Here is a 21940-nt window from a genome sequence, read left to right as displayed (position 1 = left end):
TTGCGCTGAGTGGCCTGACAGCCTGTGCTGTGCAAAGGCCTCAGTGAGGCTGCGTAGTGCAAAAGCTCTCAGAAACACCCTGAGCTCATTTCTCATCTGGTGCTGAATTATGTTTTGGCTATTTTATGTTCAGAAATCTTTTAGTGTTCACAAATATTCTGTGACCTCCACATTTACTATGTGACCTCCTCTGGAGTCAAGACCCAGTTTATGGGGTTTGGGTTGACTGGACACAGCTTAGCTGGTAGAGGACCTGCCTAGCATGCATGTACTCCTGGGTTCCATCACCAGAACTGTATGATGAAGGCCTGTAATCCTAGCACTCAGAAGTTTAAGGTCATCACTGGCTAGACAGCTTGAGGCCACATGAGACCCTTCAAAAAACAAACAAACTGGGATTTAGAATAAAGCCCTCTGATTGAGTAGTGGTAGAATTTTGTTTTGTTTGTTTTGGAAACAGTCTCCTTATATAACCTGTGCTGGCCTGAAATTCAAAACTGTTTTCCTGCCTCAGCTTCCAGAGTGCTGCTATTACAGGCATGTGTCACTATACTTGGCTGATTTGAACCTTTAAAAACAAATTCATTTATTTTTATTTTATGTGTATGAGTGTTTTGCCCACGTGTATATATGGACACTGTAGGGTGTGTGTGTGTGTGTGTGTGTGTGAGAGAGAGAGAGAGAGAGAGAGAGAGAGAGAGAGAGAGAGAGATGATCAGAAGGAGAAACTGAATCCCCTAGAACTGGAGTTACAGAAGGTTGTGAGCCACCATGTGGGTGCTGGGAACTGAACTTAGGTCCTCTACAAAAGCAGCCAGTGCTCCTACCCAAAAAGTAGCTGGAAACAAAGCATACAAGTGGGCTCATGCCTCCTTAGACATGAGTGTGGCTGACATGGAGATGGGCCTGGACACGGAGATGAGAAAGCATCAAAAGAAATGCCCCTACTTCAAGTTCTAGAAACATCGGCTTCTGTTCCCAGCCACCACCCATGCTTAAACTCCAGACACTCTCTCAGGACAGACTCGAGAGAGTGGAAACCAGCAGACACCAGGCAGAGCCAACAGTATGGGTACAAGTTACTACTGGAGACTAGGAAGCACAGCAACCAGCACTCGGCAAGGAACCGGAAAAGGTTTTAAGTGGTTACAGAGCGAAATGAGGGAGGCAGAATGGCTGAGTTTCCCTTCCAAATACCTGACAGTACAACAGTCCTAAAGGATAAGGGATTACTCCGAGGCTGCAGAACCTGCTATTAACTTCAAAAGAGATCTGACTGTCAACACGGAGCAAAGATTAACTCCTTCATGGACTAGCAAGGCAGCATGTTCATGCCTGCATTTCGATGCAGATGCGCCAGCACTGGCTCCACTGATGTTCCTTCTCCTGTCCACTCCACAGCCCATGGGCAGCTGAATCAACTACTCTTGGTCTTCTGTTCATGTGTCCTAAACTGGAAGCTAAATTTTAGGACCTAAAATTAGGAACACTGAAAAAGACAAAGGCTCTCCTAGAGCTACCCCAGAATGAAGTGGTGTAACTGTGGGCTCCTACCTTCAAACAAAAGATGAAGAAATCTCCTGCCAAGCCACACGGCTGGCAGTGCAACAGCAAGTCCCCAAGATGCTCCATCTGGCTCTGCTCTGAAGACACCTTCTGGTACAGGGCCTCATCTTCATCATCACTACAACACAGGGCAGGATCACCCATCAGTGTCGACAAGCAGTGGTTTTCCTAGAATCTCAGTAATTCTCATTTTTAAAAGGTTTATTTTATGCTGTGTGTATGGCTACAGGGGCACATATGTGTTGGCACAAAGTTGCATGTGGATGTCGGAGGACAATTCTCAGGAATCAGGCCTCTCCTGACACCTGGTGGGATCCAGGAATCCAACTCAGGTCGGGGCCTAAGCACAAGCACCTCTACCTGCTGCGCCATCGCCGAAGCTGAGACCTCGGAGTACCATTCTAAAGTAAAGTATTCCCAGACAGGCATCTTCAGATAGACCTGGAAAACACTCTCCTTTATCTCTAGGCTGAAGAACGCAAGGTGTTTATTATTAGAAGCTAAATCGATGTAGTCTGTATGATTGATTATTCTCAGCTAGGAAAAGATTTGTGAAGGAAGTGGCTTTAAATGTGATTCTTTGAAAAAAATTTAAAAACAGTCAGGTGTATCTAAAAAAAAGCTGATTACTGATGCTGGGTGTGGTGGTCCATCCCCGTATCACACACTTAGGATGATGAAGGACGACTGCTTCAAGTTTGAAGCTAGCCTGGACTAGACAGTAACTTCTAGACCAGCCTCAGTTACACAGCAAACAAGCAGCAACGATAAAAAAGTTTAAACAGATCTGCTTCCAAAAATCATATCTAAGTGCTCATATAGAGCTGGGTGTTTGCTTTGTTTCTTTTGAGACAATCTCATTACAAAGCCCAGGCTGGCATGGAGCTCGATACTAAGGTCAGGCTAGCTTTGAACTCACAGAGATCTGCCTGCCTCTGCCTCCCAAATGCTGGGAATGTGTGCCACTCTGGCTTAACATTCCTTTTAAACAACTTCTTACTGGAAATTTCTGCTGGGTTAATGAGAGTGAAAGGAAGTGGTGAAACAGATCCACTGCCTGCCCCACTCCACCCCTCCATCCTGCCCCGCTACGCCCCACCCCACTACACCCTTAGGGAACTAACAAGGCCTTTGGAGCAAATGATAACACACATAGTTTTCAATTTTTTGGAAACTCTGACTGCTTTACGTGACTATGGACCCTGTGTTTTTTTTAAAACCCAGGTGTTCATGTAACATTTTTTTTGATGAGTGTATAACATCAAAAGGACTACACCCCTAACCTGAGAAGACACCCCAGACTTTAAGGAGTGGTTGCTTCTGGCAGTGGATGGAGATTCATTTAATCACTAGTTACAAACTATATTCTCATCAGAAAGTAAAATAATAATTTCAATGAGAACTGTGGGTTTTCATATAGATGTGTACGAATTAAACTTGCCAAATAATTTTAAAATCTTATAGTTAATGGGCACAGTAATAGACCTGCTAAAATTTAACAGTTCTCAGGAAGCTTCCATTTGTTCTGATAATTCTACTTTAATACATATTTTTCTATTTTGTCAAGTCTATTATATTCATTTACATTTTAAATTTTCACCAAATTAATCATGAACATAAAGTTAAATTTAAGCACTTCAACAAACAGCAACTCTGAATGTGACCGAAGGGAGCGGGTGGGCCAGAGACATCCCCCTGAGGAAAGTCAACAAAAGCTTAGGTTCTGAGAAAATAGCATCCTCCACAAATCATCAGAAAGTAGAAGCTACGTAAAATAGACTTGTGGAGCTGGGATCACAGCTAAGTTGCCTAGTATGCATGTGGCCCCAGGTTTAATCTCAGCACAACAAAAACAAAATAAAATAAAATAAATTTCCACTCTACTAAAATCTATTTATTAAATACTTTCTAATCCATTCTTATGAGAAACAAACCTCATTACAAAATTACCAAGGACGATGATCAGACAATTTCCCTTAAGAATGTTCTGGGGAGGGAACAGAGGATCTGGGTTCGATTCCTAATATCCACACGGTGGCTCATAACCATGGTAACTCGAGTTCCAGGGGACTGGATACCTCTGCTCCGTCAGGCATTGCATGCAATGTATAGACACAGACAAAACAAATGCATACAAATCCACACTGCTCTGAGTCGGAAACAGACTGGACCGCTCTGGTGTTAAGGATGAACATGTGCTGCCCTTTGCTCTGACTCCCTGGCAAACACTGAGCGGTGACTGGGCTTGCAGTGGTGCAGAGCCGTGAGGCTCCAGTAAACCACACCTACTATTAGCTGGCATCTGGGAATGACACCCAGAGGATCATTTAAGGCTCTGCTTTCTTTAAAGATTATAAATAGCAAGCACCTTGGCTGCCTGTTTCTGGTTTCCTTTCCGTCAGCGCCCCTTAGTGGCTGACTCACAGAAAGTGTCATTATAACATTCTATCAGGCGTGACAAGCAAGGGTGGGTAGTAAGCTCACCTAAGGGCCTCTTTGACAGTAATCACAATGCCACCGTGCGTAGCAGCTCTAAACTGACACTGAGGATGGAGGGCGGGCACAGCTTTGTCCAACCCTGAAAATCCTCTCAGGCTGGCAATTGCCCTCTTCCTTTCCAGCTTCACCAGAGCCCATAACAAGATCTCTTGGCAGAGTGACCTGGCAGACAAAGCAGGTATGAATGAATGAGCTTGTCATCTCACAACACGACGCTAGCAAGCTATGCGAGGAGGAAAAGAAGGAAAGACTGTCAGGTTCCACTTCACCCCAAATGCTGCCTGGCCACTGGCTGCTGACACACACAACAGGGAAGCACGCATCTTGCAAATTTCAGAGTGCAAATGCCCTGGAGGTCACCCAGGGACAGCCTAACCCCTGGCTCTAGAAGTAACCTTGGTGGCCACATCAAGTGATTTTTTTTCTTATTTCAAGTGTGTTCTACCTTTAGATCAGACACTATAAATGAAAGTTTGCAATGATAAAAAATCCATTGTCAGGGGATCATCAGCTGGTGACCTATGAATGAATGGCCTATGAGCAAAACTGATGTTTTCTTTACCAGTGCCATTAACTGGGGTTCGGGGGACACACCTTCCTGTCAGTCTTTGATGATGATGGAACCATGCTATGAGAACTCAGAGGTTTTTGGTATTTTAAGATTTATTTTTATCTTTAGGCTGGACATGGTTGTCCATGTCTTTAGTCAAGACTGCAGGGCTGAGTGTCTTTCCTCATCCTTAGCTAATGACTGTGTGAGTCACTGAGCTCATTGTTTGTCAGGGACCCTGCCAGGGACTGCAGTTCACAGTCTCCATAGTAATCCAGGAAAGGGTGTGACTAAACTCTGACCCTGTGGACGAAATGTCATAATGACCGATAATACAGCTAATCCAAGAATAAATCTTTTTAAAAATTAATTTACTTAATTTTATGTGAGTGAACGCTTTGCCTGCATGTATGTCTGTGCATCAGATGTCCTGGGACTGGAGTTACAGTTGTTAGCCTCCATGTGAGCACTGGGAATGGAAGAGCAGCCATCGCTCCAGCCCCCAAGTGAATCACTTTTACGGTGACACAGAACGGTGTTTTCTGGATGACTAAGAAGCCCCCCCCCTTCTATAATGAAGACTCTGAATATTAATGCCAAACCCCAGGCTAAGCTATGCTGTCACGTTCAAATGCAGACTTTTCAAATGTATTCTCCACGAGGACACTATGACCTACCACTGTTCCCCTCCCAGAGACAGTAAAATGCAGGATTTCTTACTGTTCAAACAATGGCATATTGACCCATGGAAATCCCTTCTGTTGTATAGAATAGGCTACAGAAAATCATCCCAAACACTACAGCCAATTTCCCTCATTCTTTTCTGTGTAAGTCGAGTAACACAATCCCCCCCAAACATCTTCCTGACTTTGAGAGAAAATAGTAGCCTAATTTAAATTTCACTGTTTACAAACAAATGGGATTCCAATTCTAAGCATATCAGGTCTGCTTGCTTACCTTATGTGAGATGCACTCTGCTGAGTAAAACAGTAGAGAGAGAAGAACACTCCAAGGAGTGGGAGCAGCGAGTCCAGCAACACTGGGAGAGGCTCATTTGCCACCACATAAACCTAGGGACAAGGACACAGTGAACCCAGTGAGACATGGCATGACCAGGCCAGAGCCATGAGAGGTCCTTGTCAGCCTTGCGCAGACCCTGCAGCTTATCTTAAACAGTACTTTCTTCTAATACACAGTTCCTGTCTGTGCTCAGCCTGGCAATGGAACCATGTTGGTTGAAAGCAGTGAAGGGTGGGTTCCAGCACCTTCTCTCGTACACAGACTGAAAAACAACCCAAAGACAAGGGAATCACCCACTTCCTGACCCTTGCCTTCCTAGCTTCCGCTGCCTCCGAGCCTCCTGATGTGTCTACTGTAACCTTACAGTAACTATTCTCCTACCAAAGGCCGGTGTAACAGTTAATTATTATCAATTAGGAAAACTAAAACTCAGTCTGAAGGACAAGGCATTGAGCTCAGTGGTGGGGCCTGTGCTGACTGTCCTTGGGGCTGAAAGGGAAGGAAAATTAAACTAAAACCTAGGTTAGAAACAAAACAGCTGGGCTGGAGAGATGGCTCAGTGGTTAGGAGCACTGACTGCTCTTCCAGAGGTCCTGAGTTCAATTCCCAGCAACCACATGGTGGCTCGCAACCATCTGTAACGGGATCTGATGCCCTCTTCTGGTGTGTCTGAAGAGAGCAACGGTGTACTTACATACATAAAATAGATGAATCTTTAAAAAAAAAAAAAAGAAACAAAACAGCTTATTGTAGTTCATCACTTCCAAACTGTGATGTTACATGGCCACTCTATGCTCTTTAAATTAAGAAGTGTTCAAAGGATATGATCATAGTAGTTCAAACTGGAAATCCCAGCGTTCAGGAGACCAAAGCAAAGGACAGCTATGAGTTTGATCCGGCTGGGGCTATAGTGAGAAGCCCTGTCTGTAAAAATAGCGTTATGGTTCATGTCTATCATCTCAGCATCGCAGGGGCAGAGTGAGCAAGGTCACTGAAAGTTTTGGACTACACAGCAAGCTCCAGGTTAACCTGGGTTACATAGCAATACCTCATCTTTAAGACAGAGAAAGACAGGAAAAGACGGAGGGCAGGGTGGAGGGATGTTGGAGAGAGCTCAGTCAGTAAAGCACCTGCTGTGAGAACATGAGCACCTGAATTTGATCCCCAGCACCCACATAAAAAGTTGGCTGTTATAGGCACAAGGGTGACCTGAGTGCCAGGAGTCAGAGACAGGGGTACCCAAGGGCTCACTGACCCCATCTACCCAACTCGACCAGTCCAGCTTAGTGAAAGACCCTATCTCAAAATAGAAAGTGGAGAGCAACTCAGGAAGCCAGCTAACACTGATCTCTGGCCTCTGTGCATATACACACATATGTACACATATACCCATGAGCATGTGCACATACATACAACAAACAAAAAAATAAATATAACAATCACTTTAGTATTTTAAAAACTTATAACAATCTGAAGCTGGACATGGTGGCAAATGCCTGTAACTCTAGTGCTCAGGAGACAGAGGTGGAAGGATTGCCTTGCACAAGTTCAAGTCCAGCCTGGTCTATATAGTTCCAGACCAGCTAGGGCTACATATCACACAGGGGTACACACATATACATACATACATACATACATACATACATACATACATACATACACACATGTACATACACATACATAGCACACACATACATATACACACATACACACATGCACATACATACATGCACACACATCTATACATATATACATATACATATGCACATACATACATGCATGCACACACATACATACATATATACACACATATGCACATACATACATACATAGAGACATATAAGCACATACATATGTACACGCAATGTATATGCATATATAAACTCTCCCTGTTTAGCTGTCCTATTTAAAGATGAGGATGGGAACCTTGAAGAGAGCACTGGGGTACAAAACAATGCTGTTTCTTAGAAAGGAAAGTCTGTGGAGAGCTTTGTGTAGATTGGGAAAGCTGTTTCCCTAGCAAACCCTGTCCCTTTTAGATGAACTCTAGCTTTGCACACTCCTCATGCCTCTTGACTCCTCTGTGGAGCCTGATAACTAAAGAGCCTGCTTCCTGTGCATGATCTAATTCCCATAAGCTGCAAATGAAGGGCCTTGTAGGGCTATGTTCAGAGGCAATATGCAGGCCTAATTACAGCATCACCAACTATAGGAAGTAAAAGAAGAGATCCACCAGGTAACGTAAGGGCCTATTGTCTTGCTCTGGAGCCCTGTTCTCAGAGTAAGTACTGTGGACCCCTCCTCCTGTGTTGGCGTCTTTTGGTGGCTTGGTAAGGCCAACACACTTCAATTTTACTATTTTTGCTTTGCTCTGTTTGGTTTTGCAGTGATAGACACTGAGCCCAGAGCTCAAGCTTGCTCACCTTGCCCTCCACCCCTAAACTACAGCCTGAACTCAAATTTTTTTTTAAATTTTTTTATTCATTTATTATATATAAGTACACTGTAGCTGTCTTCAGATACACCAGAAGAGGGCATCAGATCTCTTTACAGATGGTTGTGAGCCACCATGTGGTTGCTGGGAATTGAACTCATGACCTCTGGAAGAGCAGTCGGGTGCTCTTAACCGTTGAGCCATCTCTCCAGCCCCTGAACTCAAATTTTAACAGGGCATTTTCCAATTAAAAGAAACAAAACAAAACAGTGATTTTATATTTAGAAAAAACTGTACAGCTATTTATACAAATATTTTATTTAATTAAAACATATTTTTCAAGACAGGGTTTCTCTGTGTAGCTCTGACTATCCTGGAACTCATTCTATAGACCAGGTTGGTCTTAGAGATCCACCTAAAGCTGGGATCAAAGGCGTGCGCCACCACCGCCCAGCTGTTTAATTTTCTACAAAAGCTCAGCAAACAAGTACTAAGTGTCAGTCACATGCTGGGCAAGTTTGAGGTGCTGTGAACACAGGGCAATGGTGGCTTCAAAGAAGCTCACATTCCCATGAGGGAGATGGGAAACAATCACTAGGTAGAGGAAAGGGCTATAAGGAAAAATAAGAATATAAAAATAGTGATTTTTTTAAAGTAGAAAGATTTAGAGTCAACATCCCTTTTGGCTCATCTCAATAAAGGACACTTCTGTGACATTTCAAAGAATCCACTGCTTCTGCTTGATTCACACATGACTGCCTCCTCTTTAACAACACTAATATCTTTCTTGTACTGAGTCCAAATCTACATCTGTCAAACTTTCTTGATGACAATACTTCTGTGTTTTCCTAAGTTTTGGACTCACAGAAAGGCAGTAATTGAAAGCTAGGCATAGTGCCTCATGCCTCTGATCCCAGCACTCAGGAGGTAGAGGCAAGAGGAGCTCCATAAGTTCAAGCCCAGCCTGGTCTACATGAGAGACCCTGCCTTTAAAAAAAAGAAAAAAGAAAGAAAAACAGTAACCAAACTCTAACTTCTTTTGTGTTCTGTAAAAATTGTGCTGCGCTGCACCCTTAGGACCAGACAGGATGTTGTAGATGTAAAGCTGGCAATACTACTCATTACTTTTTAATTAAATTTTATTTATTTGTGCATGTATGTATATGTGTATACATCCATATGTATACATTCACACAAGCACACATAAAGCAAACATCTAGTAATCAGATTATTATTTGCAAGAGTCAGTTCTCTCCTTCCACCAAATGAGTTCAGGGAAACAACTCAAGGCATGAGACATAGCTGTCCCTCAGCCATCTTGCTGGCCCCGACAGTACATATTAAAATGACCCAAGTCAGGGATGGAGAAATGGCTTAGCAATTAGGAGCACTTGTTGCTCTAGGAAAAACATGGTTCAGTTCTCAGCACCCACATGGTGATTCACAACTATTTGTAACTCCAGTTCCTTGAGACCCAAAGACCTCTTCTGGCTACAGGCAATGGGTTCACATATCTACATGATGGCAAAACATTCAAACACATAAAAACTAACCAAGCCCACATATTCTCCTGGTTTTATGGACCTACTTTCTAATTTACTGTTTTCATATTTATTGATACATCTAAACTTTCAACTTGATTAAAGTGTAACAAATTTCTGTCTTCTGTTCCATCAGTCCTGGTATTTGGCTGAAAATGTTCCTGGTTACTGGGAGTGTTTGCAGAAGTAAAGATCACTAATAAAACGGGAAGGGAGGCTAACGCTGAAGCAGGCAAGGGAGCAGGCTCTGAAGGCCAGTTTCAACTCTGCTTTAGGAAATGCTTTCCAGGGTGAAGGAACCAGTGCTGTGGTTTTCTAGTCAGAGGATTGAGGGGTAAAACACAGAGACCAATAGGGAGCCTTGGAAACTGTTACAGCTCAAAACAGATGTCACTGAGAATATAGTTGTACAGATGACACTGAAGGCAGTCTGAGATTCCTTTGTCCCTCTCAGTAGAGACTGTACCTCAGTTTTCGAAGGTGTCTATGTTAACCTCTACAGGCCTGAGCGTCTTTCCATAGGTTCAGAGGGCTGCTGTACAGCATAGGATAGATCTGCACTTCTGGACATTGTTCAGTAGGTTACACTGAACACGACTGTCACCCTCTGTTTGACTGGGAAGTCCCTGAGGGCAGGGCTGGCCCTCAGCCATTCCTGTATCAACCTGGCAAAGTGCCCACACTCAGTAGGTCCTGGCATGCATTCTTGAGAAGGACTAGAGAAAAGAAATAGTGAGCAAAAGAGTCTGCTTTTATTTTCACAACAATCTACTTAGGTGGATAAGTTAAAATATCCTGTATCTTTTTTGTTTGGTTGGGTAGGGGTTTGTGTGGCCAGACTAACCTCTAACTCATTATGAACTTATTTCTTTTTCCTTGAAACAGGGTCTTATTATGTAGCCCTGGCTATCCTAGAACTCACTATGTAGACCAGGTTGGCCTTAAACTTAAGAGATCCACTTGCCTCTGCCTCTCAAGTGCCAGGATTAAAGGCGTGTGCAACTATGCCAGGCTATATTTTCTTTTCTTTTATTGGATATTTTCTTTATTTACATTTCTTTTTTTTTTCCCCTTCGGAGCTGGGAACCGAACCCAGGGCCTTGCACTTCCTAGGCAAGTGCTCTACCACTGAGCTAAATCCCCAACCCCTATTTACATTTCTTTTTTTTTTTTCCTTTTCTTTTTTTTTCGGAGCTGGGGACCTGGGGACCGAACCCAGGGCCTTGCACTTGCTAGGCAAGCGCTCTGCCGCTGAGCTAAATCCCCAACCCCTACTATGAACTTTCTAATCCTCCTGAATCAACCTCCCCAGTACTGGAACTGAGGATGGGCCATCACATGCAGTTTATGTGCTATGATGGAGATGAAACTCATAGCTTCACACATGCTAGGCAAGCATCCTAGCAACTTAGCCACATTCCCCAGCCCTCTATCAAACCTATAGCCAAAGACTATTCAATGAGTACTAACTAACTTAACAGGATAATAGAACCTCAGCTACAGAAGAAAAATCTGAACATAAAGCTAAATTTTATATTGATCAATTTATCTATATGTCTGGCAGCTAGAGTATCTCCAGTAGGATTTGCTAAAAATTTAAATTACAAAGAAAGAAAAAAATAGGTAAAAGATTCACGTATTTCTGTTTCAGAAAGAAAACAAAACAGAAAGGCATCGCTGCGAGCTCCAGCCCTCATTTCAGAGACGGTCAGTACAGTCTTCTGGTCACAACTGTGTGTATGAGTGTGTCTGCAGGCACTCATGGGAGCCAGAGGCACTGAATCCCCCTGAAGCTGAACTTACAGGCAGTTGTGAGCCACCCAACAGAGGTGCAGGGAATCTGACCCTGGTCCTCTGCAATTGCAGTACAGAGTCTGAAGTGTTGAGCCACCATCAGGCCTTATGACTATGGTCTGGAGCACAGCCCCAGAGACCACTATAGCAGCCGAGAACTAACTAGGGAGTCAGGAGACAGGAAACGTGGGTGTGAATTGTGGCTCTGCGCTCTAGGAGGTTGCTCAAAATCATACATATAATTATATATGTAAATGAACATGGGTAAGACCGTCTTTTTTTTTTTTTTTTTTTCCAAATCCACATTTATTTGAACCTAACAGCCGAATTACAGCTCCTTGAGGTGTGGTCTGAGCAGGCCAAGTTCCTTGCCCTGTTTCACAGCAAACAGCCCTGGGACCTGAATCTCGTGAGAGCTGACAGGGCAGAATCTTTTCTGGCAGGGTGTTTGAGACAGGGTTTCGTTAGGTAGACCAGGCTGTCCTTGAACTCACAGAGATCAACCTAACCCCTGATTATCCAATGCTGGGATTAGAGGCATGTGCCATGGAGCCTGAAGGATAAGACACTTTGGAAGGCTGTCTGTTTGCTTGTTTGGATTTTATTTAGTGATTTTCATGTGTATGTAGATGGTCTGCGTACCATGTGCATGGAAGCTAGAAAGGGGATAGATCCCCTGCAGCTGGAATCCCATCAAGTTTTGAGCCACCAGATGTGGGTGCTGGGAACCAGGCAACTCTTTCCTTTGGAAAGGCAGAATTACTCTTAACCACTGAGCCATCTCTCTAGCCACACATGTTGGTGTCTTTGAAATAGGATCTTGCTATGTAGCCTCCACTAGGCTGATACTCACTGGGTGATGACCTTAAATTCACAGTAATCCTCCTGCCTCTGCTTCCTAACTGCTAGGAGTCCAGCCCCACACTATCATGAAAATGATATTTGTTTTGATATAGTGCTAGGGACCAACTCAGAGTTTCTTGTATGCTAGGCAAATAATCTACCACTGGATTACACTCCCAGTTCCCAAGACATTTAAATCTTTAAGGTTTTTGAGTTTTTTTCCGATTTTTCACTTTATGTGCATGAGTGTTTGCCTGGTGCACATACGCATGTTCACCCCATACATGCCCATGCCTGAGGACGTCAGAAGTGGGTCTTTGATCCCTGAGACTGTAATTACAAGCAGTTGTGAGCCACAATGTGGGAATTGAACCCAGGTACTCTGGAAGAGCATCCAGTGCTCTTAGCTGCTGAGCCACCTCTCCAGCCCCTGTCTCAGCTTTTACGCTTACCATGTAGTTATTAAAAGGGTCGATTATGACAGTTCATGTTGAGTCAAATGCACAGCTAATACAATGTAAATTTAGTTTTATGCTATTAAAATTACTTTTCATACTGTAACAAATCTTAATACAATCATGATGGGGCTACTCAGGTCAGATGGAATCAAGATAGCTGAGTAAAACATTGACATTTAGAACAGGCTGGACCTTGTTACCTGTGAAAGACTAAGCTAGTCAAATGCTGCCCTTGACTGCAGAACAGGGATCCTTTTGATAGTGGCATTCCAGAACTTGAAATGCACTTGCTGAGTTTAATTAAGACATGTGAGAAGAAAAAGAACAAGACTGTTACCTAATATAGCAAGCACTTTGCACCGTGCAAGCTTCCAGAACATATTGCCTAAAACAGTCTTTTTTTAAAAAGAGTTTCTTTGTGCCAAAAAGGAACTGACAGTTTTTGAGCACTTGTCGGCTACTGTATGCTATGAACCTACCAAAAGTTACCTTATTTCACCAGGCATGGTGGCACATGCTTGTAAGTACTTTCTAGCACTTGGGAAGTAGAGGAAAAGGGATCAGAAGTTTAAGGCCAGCCTTGGCTACATAGCAAGTCTCTGGCCAGCCTAGGCTACATGAGACCATGTCTCAAACAAAAAAAGTTACCTTTTTCATACCTACAACTCAAACGGTAAATATGTTACCTAAAGTCACACAATTAAAGTCCTCCATGGGGCTAGACCAGAGCCCACACAGGTTTGGAGGTCCCAGCATTTCCACCACATTACACCACAAAGTCAGAACAGACAACCCATCATCTGTAACTCCAGAGCTCTCAAGGATACTTCTGCTGGTCCTCTGCTTGAAATTTAAGGTCATAGCTCAAGCACTTGAAATCTCTAAAAAGGCCTGCTTCTAGGAAGAGGCTAAGATAAGAGAATACCTCCTCCCTAGAAAGTCTTAAAACTTAAATTTTTCACACACACACTGAAAGGGGGGTGTTACTTGACTATCTCTACCAGAGCCATGAGCTCTGGAAAAAATCTTCCAGTTGTTGGATCTTCTTTCTCTCTTTACTATTGTTAACATGTTTTTTAGTGATGTCTATTTTATGTGTAGGAGCAGCTTTCCTACATCCGTGTCTGTGTACCAGGTGCATGCCTGGTACCCACACAGGTCAAAAGGAGACATCGGATGCACTGAAACCAGAGTGGTAGGATACTTGATCACACTGTGAACCCTGAAATTGCATTATTCACTGATAAAAACCATTTCTAGGTTGTTTATTTGGTTTTTTTTAGCACACACCTTTAATTCCAAACAATGGAGGTAAAGTTAGTTAGTAGAAGGAAGCAGCCAATGTTTGAAAGTGATGTCTAATTGAGTGGCAGACAAAATGATGAATCAGAGAAAGACTTGACAGAATAGGATACACCCAACTTCATGAGAAGAGAAGAAGAAAGAAGCTATTTAAGGAGCAGTGCAGGAGGGAGGCAGGAGGCAGCTTTATACAGGCAGGTACAGACAGAACAAGCTAGACACAGGTGAAAACAGAACAAGCCAGAGAACAAGAAACCAGAAGATTACAATAGACTGCCAAAGTCAATATGAGGCCAAGCAGAACAATTCAGGAGAGGCGGGGGGGGGGGGGGGGGGGGGGAGGGGTGGAGGAGGGAGACACCAGATTGAATCAGTCAGCCTTAGGAGGGGTTTGAGCCCGAACAGCTGAGTTGAACCAGTCAGAGTTCAGAAAAAACTAAAAAGGGTGAGCTTACTCAGCAATAAGTCTGAGGCTGAAAACATTGTATGGATGTTAGAAGCTTCCAGGTCTAGGTCTAGGTTAGCAGACTGAGGCAGTGAGCCTCAGGACAGCAATTACTACAGGAGAATAAAAGTTACTATAACACAGGTGGGTGTGAGCCACCATGTGGGTACTGGGAACTGAACCTGGTTCCCTGCAAGAGCACAGACCACTGTCTGCAACTCTCTTGACCACTAAGCCATCTCTCTAGTCTCTCCGTTTCTTTTTTATAAGAGGAAAAGTTAATTTATGAAAATTCATAAAATGTACAGTGTTAAGAGTAAACTCTACTATAAATTGTAGATTAATGTAGTATTGATATGCCAATGTAGGTTCATCAACTGTAACAAATGTACTACCACAAAGGGGACATGGCTAGTGGGGGAAGCTATCTGAGGGCTGGGGTATAAGGGGAACTCTGTAAAATGAAAACTTCTCTAAATATACAGCCAGGTGAAGCAGGAGAATGGTGAGTTAGAGGCCAGCTTTGTACTACATAGCAAGGCCCTGTCTCAAAACCCCAAAAAGAGGGCGGGGGGAAGAGGAAGATGGGGAGAGGATGAAAAACAAGGGAGGAAGAGATGGAGAGTGAGGGAGGAGGGAAGAGAAAGGAGAGAAGAAGGAAAGAAATCAGCTTCCATTCTTACGGAAGTCTCTGAGTTTCAATGACAGACTGAAATACTGTGGTGGTGCATATGGGCTGGATACATACAGACATTTCCCCATCATTAGCCCTTAAAAAATAGAATCAGGAGAGCTGGAGAGATGCTCAGCGGTTAAGAGCACTGACTGCTCTTCCAGAGGTCCTGAGTTCAAATCCCAGCAACCACATGGTGGCTCACAACCATCTGTAATGAGATCTGACACCCTCTTATGGTATCTGAAGACAGCTACAGTGTACTCACATACAATAAATAAATAAATAAATAAATAAATAAATAAATAAATAAATAAATAAATCTTAAAAAAAAAAAAGAATAGAGCCAAGTGATTGGCACACACCTTTACTCCTAGTACTCAGAAGGCAGAGACAGGTGCATCTCTTATGAGTTTGAGGCCAGCCTGGTCTGTAGGGCTAGTTCCAGGACAGCCAGAGATACACAAAGAAACCTTGTCCCACAATCAAAAAACAAACAACAACAACTATAACAAAAAGATTTTGGGAAGTGAAGACAGGAAGATCAAGAGTTCAAAGCAAGCCTCAGTCACATAGAGTTTGAGGCCAGCCTGGGCCATAAAGACCCTGTCCTAAAAATAAAAAACCAACAGAGGCTGAGTATGTGGTTCAGGTGGTAGACGAGCTTGCCTAGCGAGCACGAAGCCTTGGGTCCAAGACCTAGCATGGCATAAAACAGGCACTGTGGTGAACACCTGCAACCCCAGCACTCGAAAGGCAGAGGCGTGTGAGTGTGTGTGTGTGTGTGTGTGTGTGTGTGTGTTATGTGTGTGTAATGTGTGTGTGTTGTGTGTGTGTTGTGTGTTATGTGTGTGTGTTATGTGTGTGTTGTGTGTTATATGTGTGTTGTGTGTGTTATGTGTGTTATGTGTGTTATGTGTGTGTGTTGTGTGTGTTATGTGTGTGTGTTGTGTGTGTTATATGTGTGTGTTGTGTGTGTGTTGTGTGTGTTGTGTGTGTTATGTGTGTGTTATGTGTGTGTTATGTGTGTGTTGTGTGTGTATGTTATGTGTGTGTGTTGTGTGTGTGTTGTGTGTGTTATGTGTGTGTTGTGTGTGTTGTGTGTGTTATGTGTGTCTTGGGTGTGTTGTGTGTGTGTTGTGTGTGTTATGTGTGTGTGTTGTGTGTGTGTTGTGTGTGTGTTGTGTGTGTTATGTGTGTGTTGTGTGTGTTATGTGTGTGTGTTATGTGTGTGTTGTGTGTGTTATGTGTGTGTTGTGTGTGTATGTTGTGTGTGTGTTGTGTGTGTGTGTTGTGTGTGTGTGTGTGTGTGTGTTATGTGTGTGTGTGCGCACGCACGCACATTGAGTTTAAGGCCAGCCTGGGCAACCCAAGAATGTCTCAAACAAAGAAACAAAAATTTATATTGAAAGATATACCCAGGTCTCTGCAAATCCTAACCCTTTACATGAGAGACTTAAGCTCCTTGAATTTTTCAGACTTTAGGAATCCTCATGCCAATCCCCTAAAGAGTTTAAGAAACACCTATGAACTACAGAGTTTTGTTTTTTTAAACAGTTATTCTAAATTTTTTCTAAAGGTCTTGCTCATCTAAGTTCCTATTATTCCAACTTTCTCTGTAAGACTAATTAAAAATCCAGACAGAGTCAAATGCGCAATCTGACAAAGCAGCTGTAATTAGAAACTCACTGTACTGGATGGGAAATGACGTGGATAATTAAAATCAAGATTCACCAAATCTGGAAACAGAGATAAAATGGAAATGAAGAAATACAAAATAAATGAATTAACTATCTATTCTCTCGTCTTTCCTATACAGTATTTCTTCTGCTCTTCAGAAGCCTGGGCAAAGGCAGTAATTAACACTTCAGGAAAACCCCTTCCCCCCTCTGAGAATACGGCCTGGCTGCTCCGGACCAGAGCATGTCGGAAGAGGGGAGCACAGGCAAAGGAACGAGAGAGATCGTGTGCCAGGAGGACAAGAGTGCAGCACCCTGGAGCCCAGTCCCAGACGCTCCTTAGCGAGGGACTCAACTAAGTCACAAGAGTTGTCACTTCGTCCTCTCTGGGCGCAGATGGTATATAGGAAGAAGTGTGCACCTGCACGGGCACTGAGGGTGCCCCACCTGACCCCCCAGAGCGACCATACTCAAGCGCCCTCTCTCTGATATACAGGATGCTCATGTCGCAGATCTTCCCTCCTCTTACTCCCACCATACAACTCTGATGTGCCACAGAGGAAAACCAAAACAAAATTAAGAGGTCAGAGAGTTGAGAGCTTAGTCTTATAAAAATAGAGTTTAATGTTTTTAGAAGGATGTGTTTCTAGCATGCAATCTCTGGCCTTTCATGGGGGTGCATGCCAGATCCCTATAGAGGACCCTTAAAATATTCACCAGGTATGGTGGCACAGCCTATAACCCCAGCACTCAGAAGACTGAAGCAGGGGGATGAAGGGTTCAAGGTTACCTGGGCTATCTTTTAAGAGATACAGGTAAACTTAGTCCTGGAAGCTCAGACACAGCTCATGGTTAGTATGCCTGAGAGCCTGAGTTACAACCTTAGCACTACGAAAACAAAATGAATTTTATGATACGTGAATGATACCTCAAAATGCATAGAAATTAGTAGACATTCAAGGAAGCTAGAAGCTAGAACCCATAATCAGAAAAAAACAACAAAAACACTTAAAGCCTGGCAATGGTGGTGTGCACACCTTTAATCCCAGTGCTCAGGAGGCAGAGGCAGGGGGATCAGATCTTGATCTGTGAGACCAACCTGATCTACAGAGCAAGTTCCAAGACAACCAGGGCTATATTGTCTCCCTGTCTCAAGAGGAAAAAAAAATGGATAGGGTCAATTACCCCTGAAAGGACCTTGATTCCCTCATAAGTAGATTGACCCCATCGCACCCCACCCAAAAGAAGTCTGGAGAGAAGGCCCTGTGATCAAGAGCACTGACTGTTCTTCAGGAGGACCTGAGTTCAATTCTCAGAACCCATATGGCAGCTCACAGCCATTCATAATTCCAGACTCAGGGACTCTAATGTTCTCTACTAGCCTCTGAGGGTACTTCATGCATGAGGTACAGATACATACATGCAAAACGCCCAAACACATAAAAACATTTAAAGAAATAGTAGAATTAAAAGACAAAGACATTAAAATCACTGTAAAAATGTATTCTATATTTTCAAAATAGTAAAGGAAAGGATGAATAAGAGCACTGAGAGATTATTAATTCAAGGCTAGCCTGGACTACAAGTCGGGAGGTCCTGCCTCAGAGGGAGAAAGTCACGCTAAGACCACATTCTGTGTAGTCTCCTGCAGATGAGTCTACAGAGACAGGAAGTAGTAGAATAGTAGTTGCTTAGGGCTGAGGGTGGGGTTGAGGTGGAGCATGAGGAATGCTGGGTAAGAATGTGAGGCTTCCCTAGGGAAAAGATTTTCTATGATTATAGTGTGATCATCGTTACACAACCCTAACTGTACACTTTAAATGAGTGAACTGTATGCTGTGTGGATTTATCTCAATAAATCCGTTCACAGAAGGAAAAGAGAGAGAAAACAGCTGGAAATGTTCCCAGATGCCTCTTGGAAACTAAAGAGCCTCTTGTTACCCAGTGAGTAGCTGGATCAATTCCCGCTTTCCAGATGTCTTCCTCATTTCCTGCGTGTAAACTGTACACTATAATTTAGTATTAGCAGAATGTTAATAAAGATGACACTGCCTTTGTTGCTAAATTCCACACAGTGTTTACCATTTCCCCGCAGCATACACAGTTCCTCTGTATTCTAACTGCAGCTGGCTGCCAAGTCCTCTCCGGGAGCAGAAACTGTCTCAGCGTCCATCCCTGAGTCTTCACTACAGTGCTGACCACACTCAGCACTGACAGAGCTGATGGCTGACTTTCCTCATAGAAGGGGTCTTTATTGTTGTTCGTTTGTTTTGTCTTTTTGGTTGGGGAGGTGAGGTTTGAGTGAGATTCTCACTGTGTGACACTGACTGGGCTGGAACTCACTTTGTAGACCAGGCTGGCTTAAAGAACTCACAGAATCTAGCCTACCTCTGCTTCTAGAGGATGGGAATTAAAGACATGAGCCACCATGCACAGCTAATTTTTTAATTTTTTGGTAGGGATATCGGGGTGGGGAACAGGGAGGGCTGGCATAGGGTTCCTTGTGAAGCCCTGGCTGTCCTGGGATTCGCTCCCTAGACCAGGCTGGCTTCAAACTCACAGAGATCTACATGACACTGCTTCCCAAGTGCTGGGATTAAAGACATAAGGGACCACTGCCTGGTTGATTTTTGAAATTTTAAGCATGCATTTCATATCTACACATTTATTACTTACATGAAAGACTATGAATCATTCAGATTCACTCTCAGGGGCTAGACATGGTGGCACACACCAGCACTCAGGAGGCAGAGGCAGGCAGATCTCTAGCCTGGTCTATATAGTGAGTTCCAGGACAGCCAGGACTACATAATAAGATCCTGTCTCAAAAAATAAAAATAAAAACATAAAAACAAGCATCACCCTCTGCCCTCACAGCCTGCTAGGAGAGGGTAAGACAGTCTGGCAGCTCCAGACACAGTTCCTCAGAGTAACCAGAGGTCCAGCAGTCCCGTCCCTAGGACTTATCCAGAACAGAAAACACGATACTGTAATGAATGGCACATGACTGGGTAATATTACAATTTCTTATTTTTTTATTATTCCAAGCCAAAGTTCACTGTATAGCCCTGGCTGACCTGGAACAACTCCCTAGACCAGGCTAGCCTCAAACTCACAGAGATCCACCTGCCTCTGCCTCCTAAGTGCTGAGATTAAAGATGTGCACCGCCAACACCTGGCTATTGTTTATTTTTGAGACAGGGTCTCAATATGCTGCCTTGCTGTCCCTGGACTCATTAATACACCAGTCTACTCTCAAACTCAGAATCTGCCTCCCAAATGCTGGGGTTATAGGCACATACTGCAACTTTTAGCCAAAGAGTCTTGTTTTGTTTGTTTTCACTTTTTAAAACATTGTTTTATGTGTTTGAGTGTTTTGCTTACATTTTGTATATCTGTGCACCACCTGCATGCCTGGTGTCTGAGGTGACCGGAAGAAGGCACTGGATTCCCTGGAATTAGAGCAATGGTTCTCAACCATCCTAATGCTGCCACCCTTTAATACAGTTCCTCATGTTGTGCGACTTCCAAGCATAAAATTCTTTTTGTTACTACTTCATAACTATAATTTTTCTATTATGAATCATAATAAAATATCTGTATTTTCCAACGGTCTTAGGTGACCCCGTAGAAGGGTAGTTCAGCACCAAAGGGATTGCAACCTGTAGGTTGAGATCCACTGAGATGGTCGTGAACCACCATGTGGATGATGGAAAACAAAGTCAGGTCCTCTGGAAGAACAGCCAATGCTCTTAACGGCTGAGCCATCTCTCTAGTCTTGTTTTGTTCTGAGCAATCACTTTTGGAAACTGACGGTCCCAACAGCATTGTGCCAGCTCTGAGGAGGCAGCCTGAGCTATCATATGGTGTAAGGCACACAGTATAACAAGAGAGGGCATGTGACAGGGAGATCACCAGGGAGGGCACAGGCCTCCTAACAACCCTCTCTAATTCCATCAATGCCTTCTGAGAGCAGTGCCTCAGTTTACCCAACTGCCTTTCATGCGCTCGCTCTCCTCGCTCTCTCTCTCTCTCTTTCTGTGTGTGTGTGTGTGTGTGTGTGTGTGTTTTCCCTCCCTCTCCGTCTCTCTAAATTAGGGTTCCATGACCCAGGCTGGCCTCTAACTCACTACATAGCTGAGGATGACTTTGAACTTCTGATCCTCCTGAGTCAGCTTCCCAGATGCAGGTTATAAGCATGTGCCGCCACTCAGACTTAGGCACAATCTCTTAAGGATTCCATACCACCTCCCAAATGTTGCCACACTGAAAACTCTGGGGGACACTCTCAAATCACAGCCTAACCATAGCACACATGGAAACGTGCACATGAAACGTCCACAGCAGCACCATTCAAAAAAGCAGATGAGTGGATAAGCAAAACTGTGGCCTAGTAATTCAACCCAGTATTATTTGGTAATAAAAGAGGTCCGTGCTATGATACAGAATAACACTGAAACAATACCCAGTGAAAAAAAGCCAGTCACCAAGATCACTGTGATCTTGATTTATATGCAATGTCTGGAACAGGTAAATCTATAGAGGCAGAAGATAGGCGAGTGCTTCCCTCTCCAGGTCGAGAGGATTGGGAAGTGGGGACGCAGGGATTCGAGAGCGACAGCTAAGCAGGTCTGGGAGTTTCTCTGAGGCAATGAAATGCTCTAATATTAATTATGATGATGCTTGTACAAATCTATGAGTTTAAAAGCCACTGATGGTTATTTGTACTTCTAAATGTGCAAATTATATGCATATGTCAGTAAAGCTGTTAAAAGAAAATTTTTACTATTCATCCAAATGTTTACCAACTAACAAGCAAAAATGTGGTATGTCACGCAACAGAACTACTTAGCAGTAAAAAGTACCAAAATGAGCAATTATAAGGTGGTTACCTCAGTCTCAACTTCAAGTGACTACAGCCTGCTTGCTTCCTCCCTCCCTTCCTTCCTCCCTCCTTCCCTTCCTTCCTTCCTTCCTTCCCTCCTCCCTTTCTTCCTCCCTCCCTTCCTCCCTTCCTTCCTCCCTCCCTTCCTCCCTTCCTTCCTTCCTCCCTTCCTTCCTCCCTTCCTTCCTTCCTCCCTCCCTTCCTTCCTCCCTCCCTCCCTCCCTTCCTTCCTCCCTCCCTCCCTTCCTTCC

At 43.6% G+C, this 21940-nt stretch overlaps 1 protein-coding gene across 4 annotated transcripts in view; it reads right to left on the bottom strand.

The window, feature by feature from the left end:
* Tango6 (transport and golgi organization 6 homolog) overlaps positions 1-21940 on the bottom strand; it is a 187759-nt gene that overhangs the window by 142740 nt on the left and 23079 nt on the right. For 3 of the 4 annotated variants that reach the window (XM_063278042.1, XM_039098139.2, NM_001427103.1), the window contains exons 8-10: positions 5573-5685; positions 4051-4227; positions 1555-1684 (exon numbers count right to left, since the gene is read on the bottom strand). In XM_063278042.1, the coding sequence (XP_063134112.1) occupies positions 1555-1684; positions 4051-4227; positions 5573-5685 (420 nt within the window). The remainder of the gene's footprint in view (positions 1-1554; positions 1685-4050; positions 4228-5572; positions 5686-21940) is intronic. The other variant, XM_006255568.5, reaches the window with a different exon arrangement.

This window comes from Rattus norvegicus, chromosome 19 (genome assembly GCF_036323735.1).
Source record: "Rattus norvegicus strain BN/NHsdMcwi chromosome 19, GRCr8, whole genome shotgun sequence".
NCBI classification, from domain to species: domain Eukaryota; kingdom Metazoa; phylum Chordata; class Mammalia; order Rodentia; family Muridae; genus Rattus; species Rattus norvegicus.
The sequence above is the reverse complement of the archived record's forward strand: the minus strand, read 5'-3'. Positions and strand labels throughout refer to the sequence as shown.